This window comes from Macaca thibetana, chromosome 13 (genome assembly GCF_024542745.1).
Source record: "Macaca thibetana thibetana isolate TM-01 chromosome 13, ASM2454274v1, whole genome shotgun sequence".
In the NCBI taxonomy this organism is placed as follows: Eukaryota; Metazoa; Chordata; class Mammalia; order Primates; family Cercopithecidae; genus Macaca; species Macaca thibetana.
This window is the reverse complement of record NC_065590.1, coordinates 77,539,766-77,564,238: the sequence shown is the minus strand read 5'-3', so window position 1 is coordinate 77,564,238 and position 24,473 is coordinate 77,539,766. Positions and strand designations below refer to the sequence as shown.

General features: G+C 41.6%; 2 protein-coding genes across 2 annotated transcripts in view; one reads left to right on the top strand and one right to left on the bottom strand.

Annotated features, from left to right (window-relative positions):
• Window positions 1-24,473, bottom strand: part of ALK (ALK receptor tyrosine kinase) — a 752,296-nt gene that overhangs the window by 491,375 nt on the left and 236,448 nt on the right. Inside the window, 1 exon segment of the mRNA XM_050754032.1 lies at window positions 17,116-17,280. Within this exon segment, the coding sequence (XP_050609989.1) occupies window positions 17,116-17,280 (165 nt within the window).
• Window positions 1-24,473, top strand: part of LOC126933840 (protein FAM136A-like) — an 879,973-nt gene that overhangs the window by 661,858 nt on the left and 193,642 nt on the right. The gene's annotated exons all lie outside the window — the stretch shown is intronic.

The following is a 24,473-nucleotide window of genomic DNA, read 5'->3' as shown; positions in this document are numbered from 1 at the left end:
ATCCTGTTAACATGATGCATTACATCAATTGTTTTTGGGATATTAAACCAACCTTGCAATCCTAAATAAATTCCACTTGGTTATAGTGTATCATCCTTTTCATACATTGTTAAATATGGTTTGTAATATTTTGTTAAGAATTTTTGCACCCATCTTTTATGAGGTATATTGATCAGGGATTTTCTTTCCTTGTCACATCTGTTTTCCTAGACTTAAGATCAGGAGAATAGTGAGTGGCCTCACAGAATGAGTTGGGAAGTATTCATTCCCTTATTTCTAAAAGAATATGTTAAGAATTGGAATAATTTCATCTTCAAGTATTTGGTAGAATTCCTCAATGAAGGCATCTGGGTCTGGACTTTTCCTTTGGGGTAGATTTTTAATTGCTAATTCAAGTATTTACTTGTTATAAGTCTATGCAGATTTTAGTATTTCTTCCTGAATTGGTTCTGGTAATTTGTGTATCTCTAGAAATTTATCCATTTTATCTAAGTTGTCATATATTGTCATATCTAAGTTGTCATATATTGGCAAAAGGATGTTTAGTTTCCCTTACAATCTTTTAAATTCTTTAGGGTCAAGAGTGATGGTCCCTCATTTATTCCTGAATTAGTAACGTGTCTTCTCTTTTACTTGATTAATCTAATAAAAGGTTTATCAATTTTGTTATTCTTTTCAAATAACCAATTTTTGGTTTCAATGATTCTTACTATTGCTTTTTTATTTCATGGATTTCTACTCAATCTTTATTTCCTTTCTTCTGCATGCTTTGTTTACATTGCATGTTTTCATTGATTTTTCTAATTTCTTAAAGTACAAACTTAGGTTATAGATTTGAGACTTTACTCTTTTTCTAATATAGGCATTCAAAGCTATACTTTTTTTCCTCTGAGCACTTTTAAATTTCATCTCATAAGTTTTAATATGTTTTATATTAATTTTCATTCAGGTGAAATATTTTCTATTTCCCATGTGATTGATTTTTTCTTTGATGTTTATTTAGAAGTTCATTACTTAATTTCCTAATATTCAGGGATTTCTCAGATTTCTTTCAGTGGCCAACTTTTAATTTGTTTTATTGTGATTGGAGGATATACTTTTTAAATTTTACTTGCATAATGTTAATTTTAATTAAATTTAAATTTAATTTTACTTATATAATACTAATTTTTATTGGTATAATTTTAATCCATATAAATTTATGACTTGCTTTATGGCCTACCATATGGTCTATATTGAAGAAAGTTCTCCGTATACTTGAAAGGATTGTATTATGTAGTCATTAGGTGGAAAGGTGTCTATTTGTCAGTTAGGTTGAGTTGGTTGATATTATCGCTCAAATCTTCTATATCCTTCTTTATCCAGTTGTTCTACTATTGGAAGTTATTGAAATCTCCAACTATAATTGTTGAATTGTCTTGCCTTCCCTTTCAGTTCTGACAGTTTTGCTTCATGTGTTTTGAGACCCTGTTGTTTGATGCACATACATTTATAATTGTTATCTCTTCCTGGTGAATTGACATTTTTATCATTATAAAATGTATTTCTAGTATATTTTTTGTCTTAATTTTATCTGATGTTAATACAAGCACTCCAGCTTTCTTTTGGTTAATTGTTTGCATGATATCTCTTTTCCTATCCTTTTGCTTTCAATCTATTTGAGTATTTGAGTCTAAAGTGTCCCTCTTCTAGAAAACATGTATTTCATCTTCCTTTTCATGTAGTCCGACAGTCTCTGATCTCCTGTGTTTTTTGTTCCTATCTTTCTTCCTTGTTTTTTCAACACTGAATACTTTTGAGTGTACCATTTGAAATTGCTTGATTTCTTTTCTTTCATTTTTTCCTTTGTTTCTTCCTTGCTTTTTCTTTCTTTTCTCCCTGTTTCTTTTTCTTACATTTTGGAGTTATTTTCCTAGTGATTGCTCTAAAAATTACAACATGCATCTTAGTTTATCACAGTTTACTTCAGATTAATATTACTTAATTTTACTAAAATATAGAAATTTTGCTACAATATAATTTTATTTTTTCTCCATTTTTTGTGCTGTTATTGTCCTATATAGATCTATGTATGTTATCAACCCAACAATATAGTGTTATAATTGCGGATTTATATAATTTTATGTCTTTTAAGATGTTAAGAGAATAAGAAAAATGTTGTTTGAGCCTTTTATATTAACTCATACGTTTACCATTTCTGGTACTCTTTATTTCTCCCCATGGATTCAGGTTAGCCCCTGGTATTATTCATTTCAGCCTGAAAGACTTCCTTTAGTATTTATTGTAAAGCAGGTCAGCTGGCAACAAATTCTCTGTCTTTGTTTTTCTGGGAATTATTTGTTTTGTCTTTATTTTTAAAGGTTAGTTTTGCTTGATATCAAAATCTTGTTGATATTTTTCTTATCTTTCAACATGTTAGAACATGTATTCCACTGTCTTTTAGTCTTTAGTGTTTCAAATAAGAAGTCAGCCATTAATCATTTCAATATTCCCTGTACACGATATGCTATTTTGCTCTTGCTGCTTTAAGACTTTGGTGGCACTTAACAATATGATGATTATATGTCTAGATGTAGATCTCATCGTATTTATTCGAGTTGGGATTTTCTGAGGCACTTGGATGTGTAAACTGATTTTTCTTTCACCAAATTTGGCAAGTTTTAGGCCATTATTTCTTCAAAAAAAATTTGCCCCCCTTTTCTTTTCTCTCTTACAGGACTTCTATTAAACACATATAATACTTGATGTTGTCCCAGGGGTTTCTTAGGATCTGAACATTTTTCTTAAAACATTTCTCTCTCTGTTCTTCAGGTTGAAAAATTTATACTGGCTTGTCTTCACATTTTATTTCTTCTGCTTCTTAAATCTGCTGTTGAGCTGGACTAGTGAATTCTCCATTTTAGTTACTGCATTTTCCAACTCAAGATTTTCCATTTCGGTTTCTTTTTAAAAGATTTTTATCTGTCCCGTCAAATTCTTGGTTTTTTTTGGTTATTATTGCTCATTGTTGTCATGCTGTTCTTTACTTCTTTGTTTTTAATTGAATATATTCACAATAGCTACATTTAAGGTTTTGTTTTCTAAATCAAATATTTAAGGACATTCAGAAAGTTTCTATTAGCTTTTTGTTTTCTTGAGTATGAATCATATTGTAATATTTCTTTGCATATATTCTCATTTTTGCTAAAACTGAACATTTTGGATAATATATTACAGCAATTCTGGATTCTGATATTTCCCCCTGAAGACGGCCACAGATTCTTTTCTTGTTCTTGTAGCTGTTTTATTTTGCTATCTTTGTTAGTTTTGTTTCTTTGTTTAGTATGTTGGCTGGGTTCTATCTGTGAAGTCTGTCTTCCCCACAGCGTGTGGAGGCTGATGTCTCTGTTGATTCTTTTTCTGGTGCGTATTTTTATTTTTACTTTTTTAATAAAAAAGAGATGGGGTCTTGCTATGTTGCCCAGGCTGGAGTGCAGGGGCTATTCATAGGCATGATCTCACTACTGATCAGCAAAGTAGTTTTGACCTGCTTTGTTTACAACCTATCCAGTTCATCCTTCTTTAGGCAACCTGGTAGTCCCCCGCTCCTGGGAGGTCACCATATTGATGCCAAACTCAGTGCAGACACTTATCAGCATAGCACACTACAGCTTAGATCTCCTGGGTTTAACCATTCTTTCTGCCTCAGCCGCTCGAGTAGCTGGGACTACAGGCATGTGCCACCATACCCAGCTGTTTTGATTTTTAAGCCTGGATTTCTATGGGTAGTTCCTGTGTTCCTTAGTGACTGGCAAATGTTTTTATAGATGATGTTCTTATACTCCTTAAGTCAGTAAGACTTCTGTCATCTGTCAATAGATCTGTGTATAGGTAAGATAATGCGTTTTTTTTCTTTTTTTGTGTATGTCAGGTCTTAAAAATTTGGAGGAGGAATGCAGTTTAATGTTCAGGCTGTTGAGTTCTTGCGTGTCTGCTCTGCATATACACAACCTTAGGACTGGCTAAAAGGCTGTGGCTACCTCAGACTCTGTCCCATCTCCATTGGGAATATATGCAGTCATAAATGGAACCTCAGACTAGTAGAGTAGTTCTTGCCCTATCCCAGCCCCATCCCACTTCCCTCTGAGATGATCACTTTCACCTACAACCCCATTGGACATGCACATTGCCCCTTTCCCCCTCAACCTCATCTTTATTTCACTCCACCTGGACACCTGATTTCCTTCCAAAGGACACTGAGTTTTCATCCTGTCTTTGATCTCAGGAGCACAGAACCCAGTTGATCCAGTTTACTTAAAAAATATTACTCAGTGTAATACTTTCCTCATTCTCACAGGCTTCTGGAATTCACCTCTCTTATTAATTTAGACAACTAAGCTTGTTTCTCTAGCAAGCAATGTTTCTTAAATTTGTCCTTAAATATGCATCACACAAAAGACCAACAGGTGTCTGAATTTGTTTTTATTAGTAGGGCCAGCCCATTCGGTCTGTATGTCAGCCAATCTTGCTGGTTCTGCCTATTCCATTTCCAGAGTTGTTGATAGGAAGAATACTTCAGGCTTTTGAGGGCAAAGAGATTGAGGAGGGAAGAGGAAGAGAGAACACGGGGATAGGAGAGAGATGGAAAAGTAACATACAGCAAAAGTGAGAGAAATGAATGAAGCACTCATTTGAGGGCTGGGCAATTATGGGTTCTCTCTAGAGAACTGCCTAGCCAAAAGCACTGAGACTCCTGTCTTCTCTCAAATCCTCATTTTGAAAGCATTAATTATTTTGATGACTCTATTTTTTAATATTCCCAGTGCTCTGACCTATTTTATAGTTAAAGGCTCCAAATAGGATATAATCTGTGTTTGGAGCTTGGACATGGGAGAGAGAGCAGTGACTGTACCGAGTTCTCCCACACTGCACTGCCTGGGTACATACCACTATAGAATGAATTCCTTTGGGTATCAGTGTATTGTCTTAATAAATGAAGAAGAATAAATCTTAGGAGAGGAAGATTATTTAACCTACATAATGATACTTTAATAATACTTTATGTTTGTTTAGCTGAAGTAATGTTGGAGATAAGGGGATTAAACAGGGGCATCCTAAGCTGTTGTTGCAGAAGTAAATTGAATGTCTATCTACTTTAGCGTCATGGCAATATATAATCGAAAGACTATTCTCATTGTAGGCACCTTACCTAAGAATAATTCATCATTCTTAGCACAATATTTCAAATACCTCTTTTATTGCCTCTAGGTGCAGCCTCTAAATGCTGATCACAACAGAAAGAAGGAAGTTGCCAACTATAACACAGATACAGGTCAGGGTGCTCCAGAAAAGAGACACAGGGAGCTGCCACACTATGTATGCTATTAGTTTCATTAACAAGTAAATACAGCATCTTGCATATTTCCAAATAATAACAGCTTCCACAAGAATCAATTAGGAAAGGAGTATTAACTCAACACATGTACTTTGATCAAGCATGAAAGCTGGGCATGGTGGCTCACACCTGTAATCCCAGCACTTTGGTAGACCAAGGCAGGAGGATCACTTGAGGTCAGGAGTTTGAGACCAGCCTGGTCAACATGATGAAACCCCATCTCCACTAAAAATACAAAAATTAGCTGGGTGTGGTGGCATGCACCTGTAGTCCCAGCTACTTGGGAAGCAGAGGCAGGAGAGTCGCTTGAACCCAGGAGGCAGAGGTTACAGTGAACTGAGATGGCATCACTGCACTCCAGCCTGGGCGACAGAGTAAGACTCTGTCTCAAGAAAGAAAAAAAAAAAAGCATGACTAGCAATCAGTAGTAAGGATCCCAAAGCAAGATGGAGAAAACTCAAAGTGGACCATAATGCATTAGGTAAGAATAACCTGACCACAGCCTTTGCCATGCGGGTTAAAGGTCCTCACCAATCACTTAGTAAAAAGAGCTAGACAATGAGATCTGAAGCCCTGTGTATGTATTCTTTCAAGCTTGCTGCACTTCCATTTGTAAATGTGCATGATTACTGCCTCAGGTGAGGGCTCCTCATTCTTAGCATATCCTTTGTCATGTCCAAAATTCCTGAGTTTAACCCACCCCCCACCCCCAGATATGATGTTATATGTGAATGCCTGGGCCCAATAAGCCTGTTTTGTAGGGTCAAGATCCTTACACCAAGACAGAGAAGCACCGCTTGCTTCAGGCTGCTGTGGCTGGATGGCTGCTGTCAGGCAGGGCTGCATGTTACTCTACTGTGCCATTTTCCTGTTTACAGAATGGTCTCTTGTGCATTATTTCGACTGATTTTTATAACAAGTCAGGAAAGGGAGCCACAGAGGTAAAATGACCCCCAGATCCCTCTTCAACTTACATTGAACCAGTCTTTCTCCATCTTGAATGAGTAAAGATTATCTTTCCACTCTAAGTAGAATAATTCTGTAGTTATCCCCATTCAAGAGAATTTTATTTTATTCTTTTTTGCAAGGTCCTGGCTTTCTTTCAAATCTCTTCAAGCATAAATTCAGAGTGGTTCATGGATTTTCTTAAGCAGAGCCCATTTTTCTTTAGGATGTGTCTTATCTATATTATTTGATATATAGAAATCAGTGAGGCTAAAAAACTCAGATAACACTAATAAAAGCTTCTTAACACGAGGAAGTAAGGAAAGCAAAAAGACAGCTCCACATTCTTTCATAGATGATCTAGTCCCACCCACTCAATTCACCAATTAAGAGACTGAGGTCTGAAGTCACGTGTCAACCAACGGCCAACCCAGCACTCAACTCTCAGCACAGTGCTCCTTCCATTTCTAAAAGGGCAGGGAAGCTATAAACAGCTTAGCTGGTGCAGTAACCAATTCCACTTCCTCACATGGATTGCATCTCTGTGTGGCCGGGATGGATGGTAAGTTTTAGGCTGCAGCTGCCTTGGGCAGCACCCCTCAACCCCTCTGAAGACATTGCACTTCCAGACACCCCAATTGATGTAATTTGGTTGTGTCATAGAACAAAGTGGATACCCCAGTATCACTGGTATCTGGGTGATGCCCCGAACTTCTGAATATACTGCCAGATATCTAATGAGGGTGAGTCTTCTGTAGGCACAGGCCTGGGAAACATTGTGCTTTAAGAAGAGCTTATCGTAATGGTTAGAACGTTAAGACTGGGTCAAAAACTGGAATTGAGTATCTGATTCTGCGATATACTGACTTGGCAGATTTGAACCTCTTACTTCATCTCTCCAAGCTTCTAACTATAGGTTAAGAAATATTTAATGAATGCCTATTTTATACTGAGGCTTAGGCTAGGCTCTTGGAACACTGCAATGAATGAGAAAGACTCAGTTTCCTCTCTTTGAAACTTACCAGTTCATCTTAGGTTATCATCTATAAATTAGGAATACTGATAATACTTATCTTGCTATGTTATAGGAATCAATTGTGACTATGGCTGGAGAAGCACTTTACAGTCTGCAACTCTTACCAGTTTCATTTGGGACAGGAAACAGGGCTTATTTCTGAGCCAGCTGGCAGCTCACCCCAACCCGTGTGTGTGTAGTTTCACTGCCTCCTCCAACCACCCCAGACAGGAGCTTCATAGAAACCAAGCTCTTGGCAGGTGTTACAGCTCTTTCAGGCTCTCTCCACAGGTAAAGTAGTAGCCTTATCCCAGGTACCACATTTCTAGCAACTGGCCTTCTCCGGGACCCTCCCTGGGGGTACTTTCGGTACTTCTTGCCCTACAAGAGCCAAACTCCCAGATGCATCTCCTTATTTCTGGCCTCAGCTCTTGTCCTCTTGGGTATTTCTGCCCCATTTCTGTCCATAGAGAAGTTTATTCTGTTTACAGTGGAGGAGACAGTTTAAGGACTGCATTTTCAGCCAGAATTCACTGGATACCTTCAATGTATCTAAGTCAGTTTGTCTTGAAGTCTTCTCAGCCCTGATCCTTCTAGAATCATGTCCCAGGTAAGCCCTGGCCCTGGCCCCAAGAGGATGTCAATTTTCATGCCAACTTGGTCAAGACCAGCTGTGTTAGTATCCTATTGCTGCAGTAACAAGTTACCAGAAAGTAGGAGGCTGAAAATGACACAACTGTATTATCTTTTGGTTCTGCAGGTCAGAAGTATAAAATGGGTTAGTAGAACTGCGTTCCTTCCGGATGAGCTTCCAGGTAGAATCCACGTCCTCTTCTTTTCCAGCCCTTAGAGGCAACCTCTATTCTTCCTCTCATGGCTTCTTCCTCCATTTTTAAAGCCAGCAATGTAACCTCCTTAAATCTCCATCCCTCTCTGATCTTTGCTTCCTTCTTCACATTCCTTCTCTGACACTGACTCTCCCGCCTTCCTCCTTCCCTTTTAAGGACCCCTGTGATTTCACTAGGTCAACCCAGATCATCCAAGACAATCTCATCTGCAAAGTTTCTTTTGCCCTATAAAGTAACATCTTCACAGGTTCTAGAGATTGGGACATCTTGTTGGGGGCTGGAGGAAGCATTAATTTGCCAATACTAGTTTTTAGTTCTGTGCTATGATCCCTCCTCAGGCTCCCAAACCTCTGGAATCTAATCTGACAAGTTCAGCTGCTGTGATGGGCCAGGAGTTCCTCTTTCCCTCCTCCAGAGAAAATACTAGGGTTTCTGGAGGCAATGATCCTATCTTGGCACTGTGGTACAAAGGGTGACCTGAATCATTGGGCTGTTTAGATTCCAGAAACCATGGCCAAACCTTAGGAGGTGGGTCTCTCTCTCTCTGGGCTGGTAGAGATTTCTGTGCCTCACAGGTTTTGTGCCAGGTATTTGGCCATCATTTGTATTGCATATGCCTAACCCTTGTCTTAGAGCAGGAAATGGCCTTATTGACCATCTAGTCTATTACCTAACAGTTGAGGAAGCCAAGACCCAGAGAGGTAAAGTGATGCTCCTAATGGCAGAGCTGGGACCAGAGCCAGGCCTCTGCTTCCCCAGCCAGTCCTTCTTTCCTTGCTCCACATGCCTAGCTCCCCATCTCCCTGTGGGCAGACCCATGAGGTTCAGTTAGGAGGGTTTCCATGTTCACTGGACATCTATAATCCATCCCAGCACCCCAGGAGAGGCCTGTCCTGATGGGGAGGTGAATAATACTTCCCTGGAAGTTCCACCCCTGAGGCAAGAATGCCACCCATTAAGGCAACCTTTCTGAGGAGCCCAAACTCCAGCTGCTAGTTGTATCAGAATCACATTAGATGGAAAGAATCACACGCCACAACTTGTTGATGTGATTGCTCAAGGGTCCAGATCTAAGAGAGACGAGTGACATGCTTCTGTAAACAGAACCAGAGAACTAATGTGGGCTTTCCTGGTGAATTCCAGAAGACGGGCAGGGATAAAAGGCCACACATCTACCCAGTGACCTTAGTGTGATGAGAAATCGTGCTCAAATGAAAAGCATGAGCACACAGAGCCCTCTTGGTAAGTCTGCAGGGGCAAAAATTGAACTGAAGTGGGTGTGTTTCTGTACTCTTACTTAGATGCTGGATTTGGCTGCTGGGTGTATTCCTGAGCCTGCTGCACACTTATTTTCCACATTTCCCTCTTCCTACCCTTCAAGGATAAGCCAAGCAGAAAGAGGTAGGGGATGGGGTGCTCTGGACTTGGGAGCCCATACCAGCTGCCAATGTTCTGTCCCTAGGCAGGCAGGCAGGAAAAGAACCTGCTTGTCTGTCTGCTTGCCTACTGCATCCTAGCCAGAATTTTTGGATGGGCTTTTTTGACTGTGGTTGTGGCACAAAATAGTTAACATTTTCCCCCCAAAGTCTAAGATAACTCAATAGAATACATATAGAATAGAATAATAGAATAGAACTCAATAGAATAACTCAATACAGTCTTGAATGAGAATTTTTGATCCCTTTGTATTAAAAATAATAGCATGTTTTATCTTATTATAAAAATAATACATGTTAATGAACTCAAATTTGGAAAATAGCAAAAGCAACAGAAGGAAATGAAAATCACTAATAATTAATCTATCTAGAAATAACTTCTGCTACTATGTTGGTATATTTCCTTATGGACTTTTTCCTTAGGTACTTAAGTTTTTTTTCTTTTACAAACAACTTCTACTACACACATTCTTTAACTTGCTTTTTATAATAGGTTCCAAATACTTCCCCATATTATTCAATATTTTTACAAAGTATACCTGTAATTGTGTTATAATATTTTAGGTATACTGTATTTTATGTAATTAATTCCTTATTTTAGGCATTTAAATTATTTCTAGTTTTCACCATCATAAACAGCACCAAGATAGTTTTTTAGATAAGCCAGTAGGAAATATTGGTTGCAGCCTGTATCTTAGGTATGTCAGTTGAAATGAAAACATGAATTTCTATAAAGATATCTCTTGACTTTGGAGAGTTAGTGTTGTCAGTAGCACTCAACCAAGAAGTTCTTTCTTTCCTCTCCAAATGATGCAGATTCTGAGAAAAGAGGATAAAGGTCTTTGAAACTTAAGAGGGAACACAGGGGCTAGAGCTGTGTGTGAGGCCTTCCTGGTGAAGGAGTCCCTGGCCAGCACAGCCCATGTAATGGGAAGAGAGTGGACAGGGAGAACCCTGCCCCAGAAATGCTCCTTAAAGGACTGGAAAAGGGACAGAGATATTGGGAACCTTTGGGCCAGGGTGAGATGACTTAACAAACAAGGAAGTCTGATTCCATTTATACAGGACAGATGTGTGGCTCTAATTATATTTATTTTATCTCAACAAGAAAAGAAAAACCTTTGCTAATAAATAGTATTATACAATTAGGCACATAAAAGTGCATATAATTGATGAATATAAAATGGTAGGAGTACATGATCAAAAATTTTACCGATGGGGCATACAACAAAATAAAGTTTGGAGACCATTGACTTAAAGTATAAACTTGGCCATGAACAGAGCAGCAAAGGAAGGGAGCTCTGGGGAGCTGCAGCCTGTGAATACCGGGCAAGGACAATCCCAGTTTAGATCATCCGGTTTGAAACAAGTGAAAAGAAAGGAACATTGTTCGGCCTGTGAGTATGTGTCTGCATTTCTGTGTGTGTGATCAGCAGTCACTCCGATTACATTTTTCTTCTATTTCAGTTTTCTTACCTCTCCTGTTTCCCCAACTTCAACATTCTTCTAAAACAAGAGGTTTGCTAAAGGCTGTTCCTACAGACAAAGTGAAATGTGTAATTATTGACTCCCATTAACCAGATGAACTTCAGGGTGACCACTGAACCCTGTGGGCCGTAAATGCCGGACTTGAAGCCTGCATTAGCACATTTCACTCTGCAGTGGTGCAGAGCAGGGACAACAGCAGCGCTCTCGGGATAAAGATCAGTGATTCTCCAGCTCTGAAGGTCGTCTGTCTCCATCTTACTGAGAGCCTGTCCTCGTCTGTAAGGACACCTCCTACCCTTCCTCACCTATGGCACTTGCTCTCCAGGAAGAGTGGTAAACCCATTTGCATGTAGGTATCAGAGGTCCCCACCAATCAGCAAATGAAGCCTGAAGGCAGAAATCGGTTGGCTAACGATGAGTTTCACTGATGAAGGAGGAAATGCTGGGCAGCCCTTTATCATTCCAGTAGCATATCAATGCCTCAAAAGATCAAGAGTCAGAGGCGAGACTCAGAGTCAACTCAGCCACTTATTTGCAGCCTGCAGTGACTGTGGGTGCAAAGGGGGCTATATCCTGAGAGGGTTTTCCCACAAAGCCTGCACCTGCAGCTCAAAAGGTGACTCAGGTCCCTGCTACTCCTGGGATACAGTTCACTTGAGAAGTGTTCAGGGACCTTTTTAAGAATATGGCAAACTTTTGGGGTGGGGGAAGAAATTGAAGAAAGGATGAGAAATGCTGGCATGAATCTGGGCTCCTCTGAACCTGTCTAATCAGACTTCCTGAAGGGTCTGAGAATTCACAGTCCACAGGTGCATGGGATCCACATGCCAACCCAGACACAGCGGGAGAAAAACCAAGGCATAGTGGGCTGAAGAGTGGCTCCCAGGGGATCTGTCCAAATCCTAACCCCAGAGTACCTGTAAAGATGACCTGATTTGAAAATAGAGTATTTGCAGATGTTATCAAGCATCCCAGAATGAGATCATGCTGGACTTAAAGGTAGACCTTCAATCTAATAACATATGTCCCATTAAGACACAGATTTCAGACAGAGACACAGGAGGCATGCCATGTGATGACAGAGGAAGAGTTTGGAGTAAGACATCTACAAGCTAAGGAATGCCAAGGATTCCTGGCAACACCAGAAGCTAGGAGTGGGGCATGGAAAGGATTTCCCTTCAAAGCCTCCGGAAGGTACTAACCCTGCAGACATCTTGATTTCATACTGTTGACTTCTAGAATAAGGAGAGAACGAATTTCTGTTGTTTAAGCCATCCGGTTCGTAAGAATTTGTTAAAACAGCCACAGGAAACTAATACACAAGGGTATAGCAGGAGTGCATCAAAAGTTTGAATGACCCCATCCTGGTGTTGCAACACCCTAGTCATGTGTGAAAGCATCCTTAGCCACTCCAGGGCTCCAGGACGGTGTTTCACCACCTTTTGAAAACGAAGCCATCTTGATGAACAGAAGAACATCAGTAGCAGTGCTGCATCCAGATCCTCCACCAAAACAAAACAAATCAAAGCAAAAACCTGAGAGTTGGAGCACTGGGAGAGAGTGGAGCCGATCCAGGAAGAATAGGAGCCTCCTCACTGTGGAGTCTGCTTCCATCTTTCCTGTGTGTGCCTGGGAGTGAGGCGCTGGGGACGGGGCTCTGTGGATGGGGTGAGAGTGTGTTTTCCATTTTTAAGCCAGGATTCATGCTACAGAGTAAAATCCTGCCTTGCTGGAGAAGAAAAATACCTTGACTACATTCCAAAACACCGGAAGCAGTTAGACATCAACATGGCCCCTGGCACTTCTTAAAAAGTCACAGAATGCCTCGATCTGATGGTTCTTCAAGATTTTATTCATTCATAATATTATGTTCCATCAAAATGATCACTTTTTATTATCTTGCTGCTCTGAATTGTATCTTCCTTATTATTCTCAGCTACAGAGGCCATAAATTAAAATCATTCAGGATTTATACACTTACAGTTCATTATCTTTGATTGGTATCATCTTGCTGCCTTTTTCTGGCCCTTCTACACCTGACAAGAAATATTGCAATAGCATCTAAATACTCTCTGACCCGTGAATATTGAGTTAGAAAACAAAATAGTGACTACATCATACTAAAGGCAACCCATCCCCGCTTCTCATCTTCACCGCCAGCACCCTTTCTACCAAAATGACCGAGAAACTGAGACTCTAAAGCTCTGGGAGTTAGGATTGGAATATAGGACCCTGCTTGGCCATTGTGCCGAATGGACAGGTTGTTTTCTCTTCCTTTACCTTCACTTCTTTCCCTGAAGGTCAAGGGAGTTTATTACAGTAGGCTGCTTCATGAGGAACAATGCTACTTCAGGGAAAGCTAGTGGTGTAAAGAATTGACTAAAAAAGTGACATGAGACCCACACCTGAAAGCTCCAAACACCTCTCAGTGTCATTACTGAAGCAGTGGAGTTTCTGGGAGGGCTGGGAGGCTCATCTCCTTGTTTCCATGACTGATCCATGCTGTGTGAGTACAGACCCCTCCATTAGACCCCAGAAAAATTAGAAGTTTCTGACAGTGGTAAGCCTCTCTTAAGCTATGTTTGGATGTGCCCGTTCATGAAAGAGCTTGGTAAAGGAGTCTGGTGTATCCACAGCAGCTTTTGCTATGGTTGTTCACACCACCATCCTTAGTATTGCTAACTATTACCTGATGCTAACAGTGATGAGTTTTCAGAGCAATGGAAGTTGACAACATTTACTTTAAATAAATGGATATTCCAATCCTGATTAATCTAATGGGAAAGTTTCATATTCAGTGTGTGCACTGACCCTTGGGATCCAGCTTCATAAAAACAATAGGCATTGATATGTTTCCATGCTAAGGAATGCTGAGAAGTAAAAATTTATTTATTTTCTTCCTTGTCTCCTCTTCCCCTTCTTTTTTGTTTTCTCATAGTACTCAGTATAATGTGCTCATGTCAGCAATCACAGGTAGAAGAGGAGAAACAGGTCACCAAGTGAAATGCACAATGTATTGGCACTGTTTAAAAATTTTTTTAAAGCATAAACTTTCAAAGTTATAATGTGTGACTGCGTACCATCAGTGGAATTCACGAAGAACACAATTTCCACTTGTCCCTCTCTCTTGATCTCACTGAACTGTAATCACAGTTCCACTCCTGGAATATAAATTTTTAAAAAATCTGTAGTGACCAAAAATACTTGTTTCTAGAGGTTAAATGTTGGACTCTGGAGACAGTCCTAGGGGTGGCTGAATGGGAGTACGCCTGAATGAGAGTAAGTCAACAGTATTACAAGCCCAGCTGTGCCTCAGAATCACCCAAGAAACTTAAGAGAAATAAAATAAAACAGACTTCCATGAAAATTGAAGCTGCAATGGGATACTGTATTTCATTCGCCAGACAGATAAAAAAATATAGTCTGGCAATAGCAGATATTGATGAGGATGTAAAGCCATGGGGAGGAATACCAATATATCACTAGTAGGAGTACAAATTGGTGCAACCACTTTGGAAAATAGACTGGCATTAACCAATGAAATGAAAGATGCACTGACCCTCTCACCCAGCAATTCCACTCTCAGTTACATGCTGTTGGAGCAATGGTCCCCAACGTTTTTGGCACTAAGGACTAGTTTCTTGGAAGACAATTTTTCCACAGATGGTTTTGGGATGAAAATGTTCCACCTCAGATCACCAGGCATTAGATTCTCATAAGAAGCACTCAACCTAGATCCCCTGCATGCACAGTCTGTGTGTGTGTGGAGTGCACAAGAAGATTCACGTTTCTATAAGAATCTAATGCAGCAGCTGATCTGACAGGAGGCGGAGCTCAGGCAGTAATGCTGGCTCGCTTGCTACTCACCTCCAGCTATGCGTCCCGTTCCTAACAGGCCTTGGACAGGTACCAGTCTGCAGCCTGGGGGTTGGGGTCCCTGTTCTAGATAAAATCTTGAACACGTGCACCAAGAGAGATGTACAAAAATGTTTACAATAGTGTTGATGGCAATAGCAAGAACCTAGAAATAATTCAAATGTTCAATGACAGTAGAAGAGATCAATTGTGTATTTTTATGCAAAGGATGAATATAGTACCAAAAGCAAATGAATCACAGCTACATCTATCAAAGTGAACAGATCAAAGACAGTATAATCCCATTTATATACAAGGCTGAAAACAGGCAAACCTAGTCAATATGTTGTTTGGAGCTATATACATAGGTAGTATAGCCATGAAAAAGAGCAAATAAGTGATTCACACAACATGTAGGAGAGTGGTTACCTTGGAGGGTGAGGAAAAGTTTGTGATCTAGGTGGGATAGAGGAAACCCCAAAAAGACTGATAATGTTCAGATTCTTTAGCTATTTGGCAGTGAGAATGCAAGTGTTGTTGGTTTTGTTGTAATCTCTAATCTAGGCATGCATATTATATCCACTTTTTGCTAAATTTCCTAGTAAAAATGTAAAATACACAGATACGTAGTCTCCATCTCAGATCTACTGAATCAGAATCTCAGGTTATGGGATTGAGGCAGTATTTTTCATAAGTTCTCCAGAAGAATTCTGATGTACTTTCTGGTTAAGAGCATTCACCTACACACATACACACACATACACACACTACAATACCTATCAAAATCCAGAAAAAGGCAGCTTAAAACATAAGTCAAGGTCAAGCAATCCCAAAAGAGTTATAAAAACAAAAAGTCAGCCCAGGAAAGTATCTAGAAAGGAAAGTCTCCTTTGGTTCTTTGATGACAAGGTAGAGGCTGAGGTGTAAGCCTGAGAGCATTAGTTGTTTTTGTACCACCTCCAATCTCCCTCATCAGCTTACCTGAGACCTGACCTGCTAGACTCCCTAGTAGCATGAGCCTGAGATGATCTCTGTCAAGAACCTGGCCACAGAGCACGCTCTGGTCCTGGTCTTGCTACAAAGACAGAAGCATGATGTGGTGGACAGTACCCTTGTCTAGGACTCATCACAGCAGGTATTTAGACCCAGACTCACATGTACGTGTTGTGTGATGTTGGGCAAGTCACTCACCCTCTCTGAGCACTAGTTTTCTTCTCTGCCCTGCCTCTCTCATTGAAATCCAATGAGATAGTGCAGGTGGGAGTGCTTTGCAAACTGAAAAAACTACCCTGAATGTCCAATAAGCCCATTGCCATTTCAGTTATTACTTCTTCCTAAAAGCCAGGAACATAGGCTTTCAATTCTGAGTCAGTAGAGTTTTCTGGGTTCAAGACATTGGGAGCCCTAAGATTTGGCTTGGTGAGACATAAAACTAGACCAGGGCTTACTGCCTCCATATCTCTCTCCAAGAAACTCAGCACAATTTAACAACTGCCCACTACTTTCCTCTGAGCCTACCTTTCCTAGGCCTGATAATAAAGAAGAGGACATTCATAAACAGCTCAGGGCCACAGAAAGCATCACACCAAGCAAACATGTCACTTAAGTATTTATGAATGGCTTTGAAACAAACATTTAAGCCAGTTCTACAATACCTTCCAAATTAGGATTGCCAGATTTGGCAATAAAAATAAAAACGCAGGACACTCAATTACATTTGAATTGTTTTGTATAATTGGAATAGTTTTTAGTTTAAGTGTGTTCCAACTATTGCATGAGAAACACTTATACTAAAAAATCATTTGCTGTTCATCTGAAATTCAAATTTAATGAGGTATCTTGTATTTTATCTGGCAACCCAATTTCAAATACCGATCAGCTCTTTCTCTTACAGGGAAACCTGCATGGAGGAGAGTTATGAAACCCTACTTTTATTGCTTGTTAAAGAATAAAGGGTTGGGCTGAACTTGAGATGGGACTTGTCTTCCTCCCTTCCTTGCATGGCTAAAGAAGCCATGGAAAGGCACAGATATTAAAAGCAGGTTTCAAAGGAAACAGAGCAGAACAGGGGTGAAGTCTCATCATTTCAAACAGAAACGGCATTTCAGCCTGGCTCTGACCCACCCACGACATCACCAGTGGTCTCTCCCTTACCTCTGGGCATCTCCTTAGAACGCTCTGCCTCAGGCCCATCCAGCAAGTCCATCTGGGAGGCCTCCTCGGAGGGAACACGGCGCCAGGACCAGCTCTGGTTCCTGAGGTCGTGCAGTGGAGGGGAATATTCCAGCTCACAGGGGAAGTCAAAGCTGCACTCCAGACCTGCAATAAGAGCCAAGGATCAGTGGAACAAACCATTTCCCAAATGTGGCTTTTCAGCCCCCTCCATTCCACACTAGGAGGCTGGCCTTCATCTCCTCCACACCCTTTGCCCTGTCCAGGGGAGATAAGTTGTCAATACCACAGGGCTCTGTATTGGTGAAAAGGGGCCTAAGAGAGTAAAATGCGCCCTTTCTGTAACTCATATTACGGGAGATGTTCTCAGAGAAGGCAGGTAAAAAGCAGAGCTAACTAACAGGTTGAATGGTGGGAAGCTCTGCATCTTGTGAAGTTACCTGAAGACACAGAGAGGGCCTGAGGGTGAGTGGGCAGAGCCTGCGCAAGCAACGCACAAGGCCTGAGTCCAAGTCTGGCACTGCTTTTACCAGCCCGGTGACTCCGAGCAAGAAAACTCACCTCTCTGTCCCTTAATTCCCTCACCTGTACATTGGGCTGATAATTACCACTCAAGTTGGCTGTAAGAACTGGTGATAAAACACACTCTCTACAAATATCTAATGTATGCAGGGCTGACAACCTAGATGATGGGTCAGAGTAAACAGGCAACCTACAGAATGGGAGAAAATGTTTGCAATCTATCCACCCAACAAAGGGCTAATATCTAGTATCTACAAAGAGCTTAAACAAATTTACAAGAAAAACAACCCCATCAAAAAGTGGGCAAAAGATAAGAACAGACACTTCTCAAAAGAAGAGTTATGTGGCCAATAAACATATGAAAAAAAGCTCATCATCACGGGTCATTAGAGAAATGCAAATCAAAACCACAATGAGATGCCATCTCACACCAGTTAGAATGGTGATCTTTAAAAAGGAAACAACAGATGCTGGTGAGGCTGTGGAGAAATAGAAATAGAAATGCTTTTACACTGTTGGTGGGAGTGTAAATTAGTTCAACCATTGTGGAAGACAGGGTGGTGATTCCTCAAGGATCTAGAACCAGAAATACCATTTGACCCAGGAATCCCATTACTGGGTATATACCCAAAGGTTTATAAATTATTCTCCTATACAGGCACATGCCTATATATGTTTATTACAGCACTGTTCACAATAGCAAAGACTTGGAACCAACCCAAATGCCCATCAATGATAGACTGGATAAAGAAAATGTGGCACATATACATCATGGAATATTATGCAGCTATAAAAAATGATGAGTTCATGTCCTTTGCAGGGACATGGATGCAGCTGGAAACCATCATTCTCAGCAAAGTAACACAGGAACAGAAAACCAAATACCGCATGTTCTCACTCATAAGTGGGAGGTGAACAATGAGAACATGTGGACACAGGGAGAGAAACATCACACACCAGGGCCTGTCTGGGGGTGGGGGGATAGGGGAGGGATAGCATTAGGAGAAATAGCTAATGTAGATGACAGCTTGATGGGTGCAGCAAACCACGATGGCATGTGTATACCTATGTAACAAACCTGCACGTTCTGCACATGTATCCCAGAACTTAAAGTATTAAAAAAAAAACAAAAAACTCCAGATGGCCTGGGAACTTCAGGACGTTTTGCAGAGGAAGATAAGGCCTGCACAAAACCAGAGCAAACCAGAACCAGTGGCCCCTGTCACATTTAGATCATTAGCATATCATTATAATGTAAAAGTTCCCACCCATAGAAGAGAATCACTGCCACTTTCTGCACACGTGTTCTTGATCTGCACCTGCGTGTCTGAAGTTTTTCCCCACACAAGCTTACATAGCCTCTGACCCGCGTCTAACCCTGTAGCATTCCCCAGCTTCCCACTGCTCTGGGAGAAGCTGTCTTTAGAGCAAGTGCTCTCTCCTTTTCCATGCCTGGCCAGAAATACAACCTGCTTGCCCTTTTCCGTGAAAAAAGAAAAAATGCATAAATAAAAACAATTTTAAAACTTAGGGGATGGGTTGATAGGTGCAGCAAACCACCATGGTACACATATACCTATGTAACAAATCTACATGTTCTGCGCTTGTACCTCAGAACTTAAATTTGAAAAAATAAAAAATAATAAAAAAATGTACTGCCTATGAAAAAATGGACCTGGTCCATATTGGATGCTCTGAAAAATGCTAGCCAGACCCTGTCCTTTCTGATTGATAAGAGAAAGGCCACAGGGAACTGCAGTTTCCTCATAGCCTGCTTTGCCAGCCCTATAATGTACCCTTCAATCTCCTGTCCAGAGAAGAGGGCCAAGGCGATGACAGTGAATCAGGGTTTATTTACTCTTGGGGAGTGATTGGGGAGGGTCCCTGGGTAAGGAGAGAGAGAAAAGGGAGGCAGGAAGGGCCCATGCCCTGAGATGTTTTGTACTTTGTTGAGCTTCCCTAGGCAGACTCTTTCTGTCCAGTGATTCCACATTTGCCCCACTTTTAGGGTACATGGGCCACTCAGCTTTTCTTCCCCTTCCTTGCTCATTGTCTACTCTCCAAAGTGGCTGAAGAACTTTGCACATGGTGGGCTCTCAAAGCTGGCTTATGGATTAATGGAAGATACACAAAATGTTCAATAAAATGTTCAACCACCTCTTACTTCATCCTCTCCCCAAAGCCATGGGAATAAGAAAAAAAAGGGATAATGTGATAGATATTGGACAGACAATCTGAGGAATTCAGTTTGAGTCCAGGCTTGTCCAGTTACCTCTCATGTGTGAACACTGGTTTTCTCATCTGCAAAACAAAGGGCTTATAGACTAGAAGATTCCAGGAACAAGCACCTGGTGAAACCTGGGCTGCAGCTCCGTCTCTGCCACTGATTTGCTGGTGACCTTGAATAAGTCACTTAACCTCTCTGGGCCTCAAGTTCCTCAAATATAAAATCTAGACCAGATATTTTCTAAAGTTCCCGTCTGACTTGGCTTTTTAAAGATTCCAAAGTCCTTGGCCTCAGAAGAGTTATAATAGCTATTTTGATAATTCAATCTCTGTGACAGTGCTAATGGGTCCTATGTCCCAATTAGCATTTGTGCATTTTAACAGCTGCTTCTGAGGCTACTACTACCCCAATCTCCAAGACAAGTCTGGTGTTGGAAATTTCAGAATACAGTGGGGGCAGATTCTAAGGCAGGCAACTGGTCACTGGATTGTCTTCCAATGGGTGTCCACACCCATAGACAGCTGGCCCTGCTGCAGAGTTGGGAGCAAAATATTCATGTTAACACTAACCAAACTATTTAAGTGTAGGAGAAAAGAAAAAAAAAATCCTTCAATTACACTTCTATTGAGTGTCTTTCTGCTCCTCAGCTGCTTTCCAGGAGCTGCCATCCTTCTGGCCCTAAGGTTAATACTCCTTGCCCTTTCACGATTCAGACAACTTGCCTTCATAGTGGCAAGCTGAAATGGGTAGCTCTCACTTTGGGTTGATAGGCCACTTGCTCTACAGTTGGTGTCCAGGAACCACAGGCTGCCTTCATCTTCAAGATGTATTTGAAGACACCTGGTTTTCATAGCAGACTTCAAAGAGAAAACTGGTCCAACATTTTGTACTTTGCAACACCAAAGTGACATAGGAAGGATTAGCTATGCAACATGACTAATAAGGAGAGGCGTAGCCATGAAATGTAACTCCTCCGGGGAGGGTCAAAAAGACACATCCACATTGGTGGATGTTCACGTCAGAGGAAGGGAGAGAAAGCCCCCAGCCACTCCCATCCCACATTGACAATTATCAGTGCCTTTCCCAAAGATTCAACTTCTGCGGCCATCCTCTATCTTGATTTTTCTCCTCCAATGAAAGATGACCTATTTCTATTCAAGACAGAGGTGAGGTGTGCCAACTGTCTGAGCTGTGTCCTGCCTGGCAAATGTGCCCTACATGTGTATTCAACAAACGGACAGTGGAATATACAATCCCAGCACCAAGCATATTAATTCTGGGATCTTTGAACGCTGGAGAGTTTAAGTGTGATAATTGGCTGTGTTTGGGCCAGATCCTGCCTAGTAAAACAGGCTATGCAAATGTACCGATTATCAAATGAGTTCCTTCTGTAATTCTCAGTCTGCAGCAACCTCCTTTTAGCTGTTAAAGCTGTACTTTCTAGCTTTAAATAGGAATGGAGTTAATATTACTACTCATTTGGGTGAAACTGAATTGGGCTTTTCTACATTCTGATTTAATTTCTTATAAAATGTGGACACAGGTTTTTCTCTCTCAAACTAGCCTCAGTGCCTCTTGGGCAAAAATCCCTTGAGACTTGCCTGAAACACCAGGTTAAGTCTTATTTTCCTTGGGTCTTTTCCGAGGTTCTAGACCTAGTGTGCTTCTTGAATGTCTCTCCTTCACCCTCTTCCGACTCAGTGCCTGTTAGGTAGAGACTGTAGAATCTACTTTACAGGAGGGATTCAGAGGGGTCAGGGCTTCAGCACAGTGCTGAACCTTAAGCAACCCAACCACAGAGGCAGGTCCACACCCACCTAGGGGTAAGGGTGGGAAACTATATTCACTCAGCCCCTCCTGGCAGTCTTCCAGGCACTGTCCTGGGTGTTTTCCTTCCATCACTGTACCTCATCTTCAGAACAACACTGAGAAGTGGTTGGTTTCTTCTTCTCTCTATAGGTGAGGAAGCTGAGGTGTAAAAAGTTTTCTTGCCCCCAAATCAAAGGACTACCCCAAGGCAGACCCAGAGAGTGACCTAGAACTGGATAATGCGGAATATCCAGTGTTGTTCGTCTCTCTCCCCCAGTTTCAGAATCTCAATTTAGCGCTGAAGATTAAATTACACAATAGATGAGAAACCTATGAAGTGTTTTATCTTGGTTATTCTCAGACCCAAAGCCTGCAAACTTTTCACATCTGAAAAGGCTTCTCCATGATAGGGGACAGATCTATATTTTCTCAATGTCAGGCCCATTTTGCAGAATGACTGTGACCTTCAGGAGGATCCAGAGATCTTGACCTTTTTTGTTTTGACCCAAGAGAATCTGACCATTGAAAAAGAGCGTTGAGAAAAAGACACACTTTCCAGGACCTGCCAATCACATACGTGAAATCACTGCCACCTACTTTCTTGTTGTTTCCATCATGGAAGAGAGGTAAGGTAATGGAACCTTCTGGAAAAGATCTGCCAGCTGAGAGGAGCGTCAAGTGCTGTGAAGGGAAAGGATTCTAGCAGAGCAGGGAGGATGGTTCTGGGCTTGGTCCCGCACAGAGCAGCTGAGACCCCAGCAGGTCCATTTCTGTCTCTAGGCCTGTTTCTCTGCATTTGAAAGATGAAAGAAATGGAGCATGTGTCCTCCATGGTGCCCTTCATCTCTGAAGGTCAGTGATTCTATAGGCTTACCCTGGGCCGACACAACCAAACCTACAGACCATTCAGCCTGCCTCTGCTGAGGAGCTGCTGCCCCTAAACAGGGACTTGTTGTCATCCCAAGAGACAGATTTCCTATGGAAGGAGGTTGAATATACATCACACTCAATGGGGACCTGGTTTGCCTCTAGATTCTCAAAGAATTAAAAAGGAAAGCTTGGCCGGGCGCAGTGGCTCACACTTGTAATCCCAGCACTTTGGGAGGCCCAGGCAGGCGGATCACCTGAGGTCGGGAGTTGGAGATCAGCCTGACCAAAATGGAGAAACCCTGTCTCTACTAAAAATACAAAATTAGCCAGGTGTGGTGGCACATACTTGTAATCCCAGCTACTCGGGAGGCTGAGGCAGGAGAATCTCTTGAACCCGGGAGGCTGAGGTGGTGGTGAGCCGAGACCCCCACCATTGCACTCCAGCCTGGGCAACAAGAGCAAAACTGTCTCAAAAAAAAAAGGAAAGCTCGTGTAAGTTTTGTACATAATGGTTGCAGGATGAACAAGTGAGTATGTGTGCACACACCGGCACATGTGTGTGTGTGTTCATACATTTTTATGATTTGATACTCACTTCCTGAAATCTCCCAGTGCATGAATCACATTTTAAAGACTGAATTCATTAACAGTTAGCTTCTAGACATCGTTTTAGTATGAAGCACAGCCACTCGGAAGAATGTTATGGTAACTATCAGAAAACCACAGGGGTGACCCTGCCCGAAGACATACCCAGTCTCCCTTATCAAAACCCCCTGGCTGTAGAAGAGTTGTCAATGACCACCCACCTTGAACACTCTGAACTCGAGGGTGGAAATGTAGCCTCTAGGAATGTGTGAGACTCCCAAAGCAGTCAAGCCCAAGGCCTGTGCCTAGGAAGCCCAGCATTTGTTACTCAGGCAGAGATGGGGGCCTTCCAACCAGGGCCATGTGCCAGGCCAAGACACTCAAGGAGATTGCATGTAGGTTCCAGCTATTCTCCATAACACCACAAAAGGGGAATAGGGAGCTTGGTGCATTTTGGACACTTGGGTCTCCTCTTGAGTGGGCTTAGAATATCAAACAATCCTCCTTTGCATCCAGACTGACCTCAGATTTCCCCAGAATCCCTTGGAGCAAGGCCCTTTATGCCTCCTTAACCTGAGCCTGTTAACCAAGAGACTAGTTTTCTAAATCCTACTAGTTTTCTAAATCACCTTGGGTCAGTTTCAAGGTAGGGGACCAGCAGCTCCCGTTAGTTTTAAAGACATCCCCTCCAACACTGCCCAGTTTCCAGGTGAATGTAGGGTGGCAGGCCTTAAAGGGCAGCCCCCCAGGGCAGGTCCACATCAGCCCCTTGGATGAGGCCTCACAGCCTCAGGTCACTGTGAGCCTTGGAAACAAATACTGCAGAATGAAAAGAAAAGTCATAAAAAAGAGAAGAACGCCATGCCCATCAATTCCATGACACTTCATCCTTCTTGATTTTGTCTCTTATTATGAAGTAAAGCTGGAGGTCTTACTTACTTTCTTGTTCCTGGCAACGCATGCTGTAGTGTGCATAGAAGAGCCCTGAGCCCTATGGAGAGGACTTCTGTGAAGGTGTGTGGGAAGTGTATTCACAAGTAATAACACTCGCCAAGGGCTCACTGGGGCTGGTCACCATGCCAGGCACCTGACATGATCATCTTATTTAATCCCTATGATCTAGGCAGGATTCTTATCTCCATTCAACAGATGAAGGCATTGGAGCTCAGAGAAGTGAAGTCACATCTGATGTTACTCAGATAGGAAGGGACTCGGTGGTCTTTTACTGATGTGCTTCCTTCCTGTGAGTCCTGAGTCCCTTTCAGTAGGTCACAAACAGGATTGCCAATAGAAAAGGCAGCAGACATAGCTCCCCTCATGCAGAGCC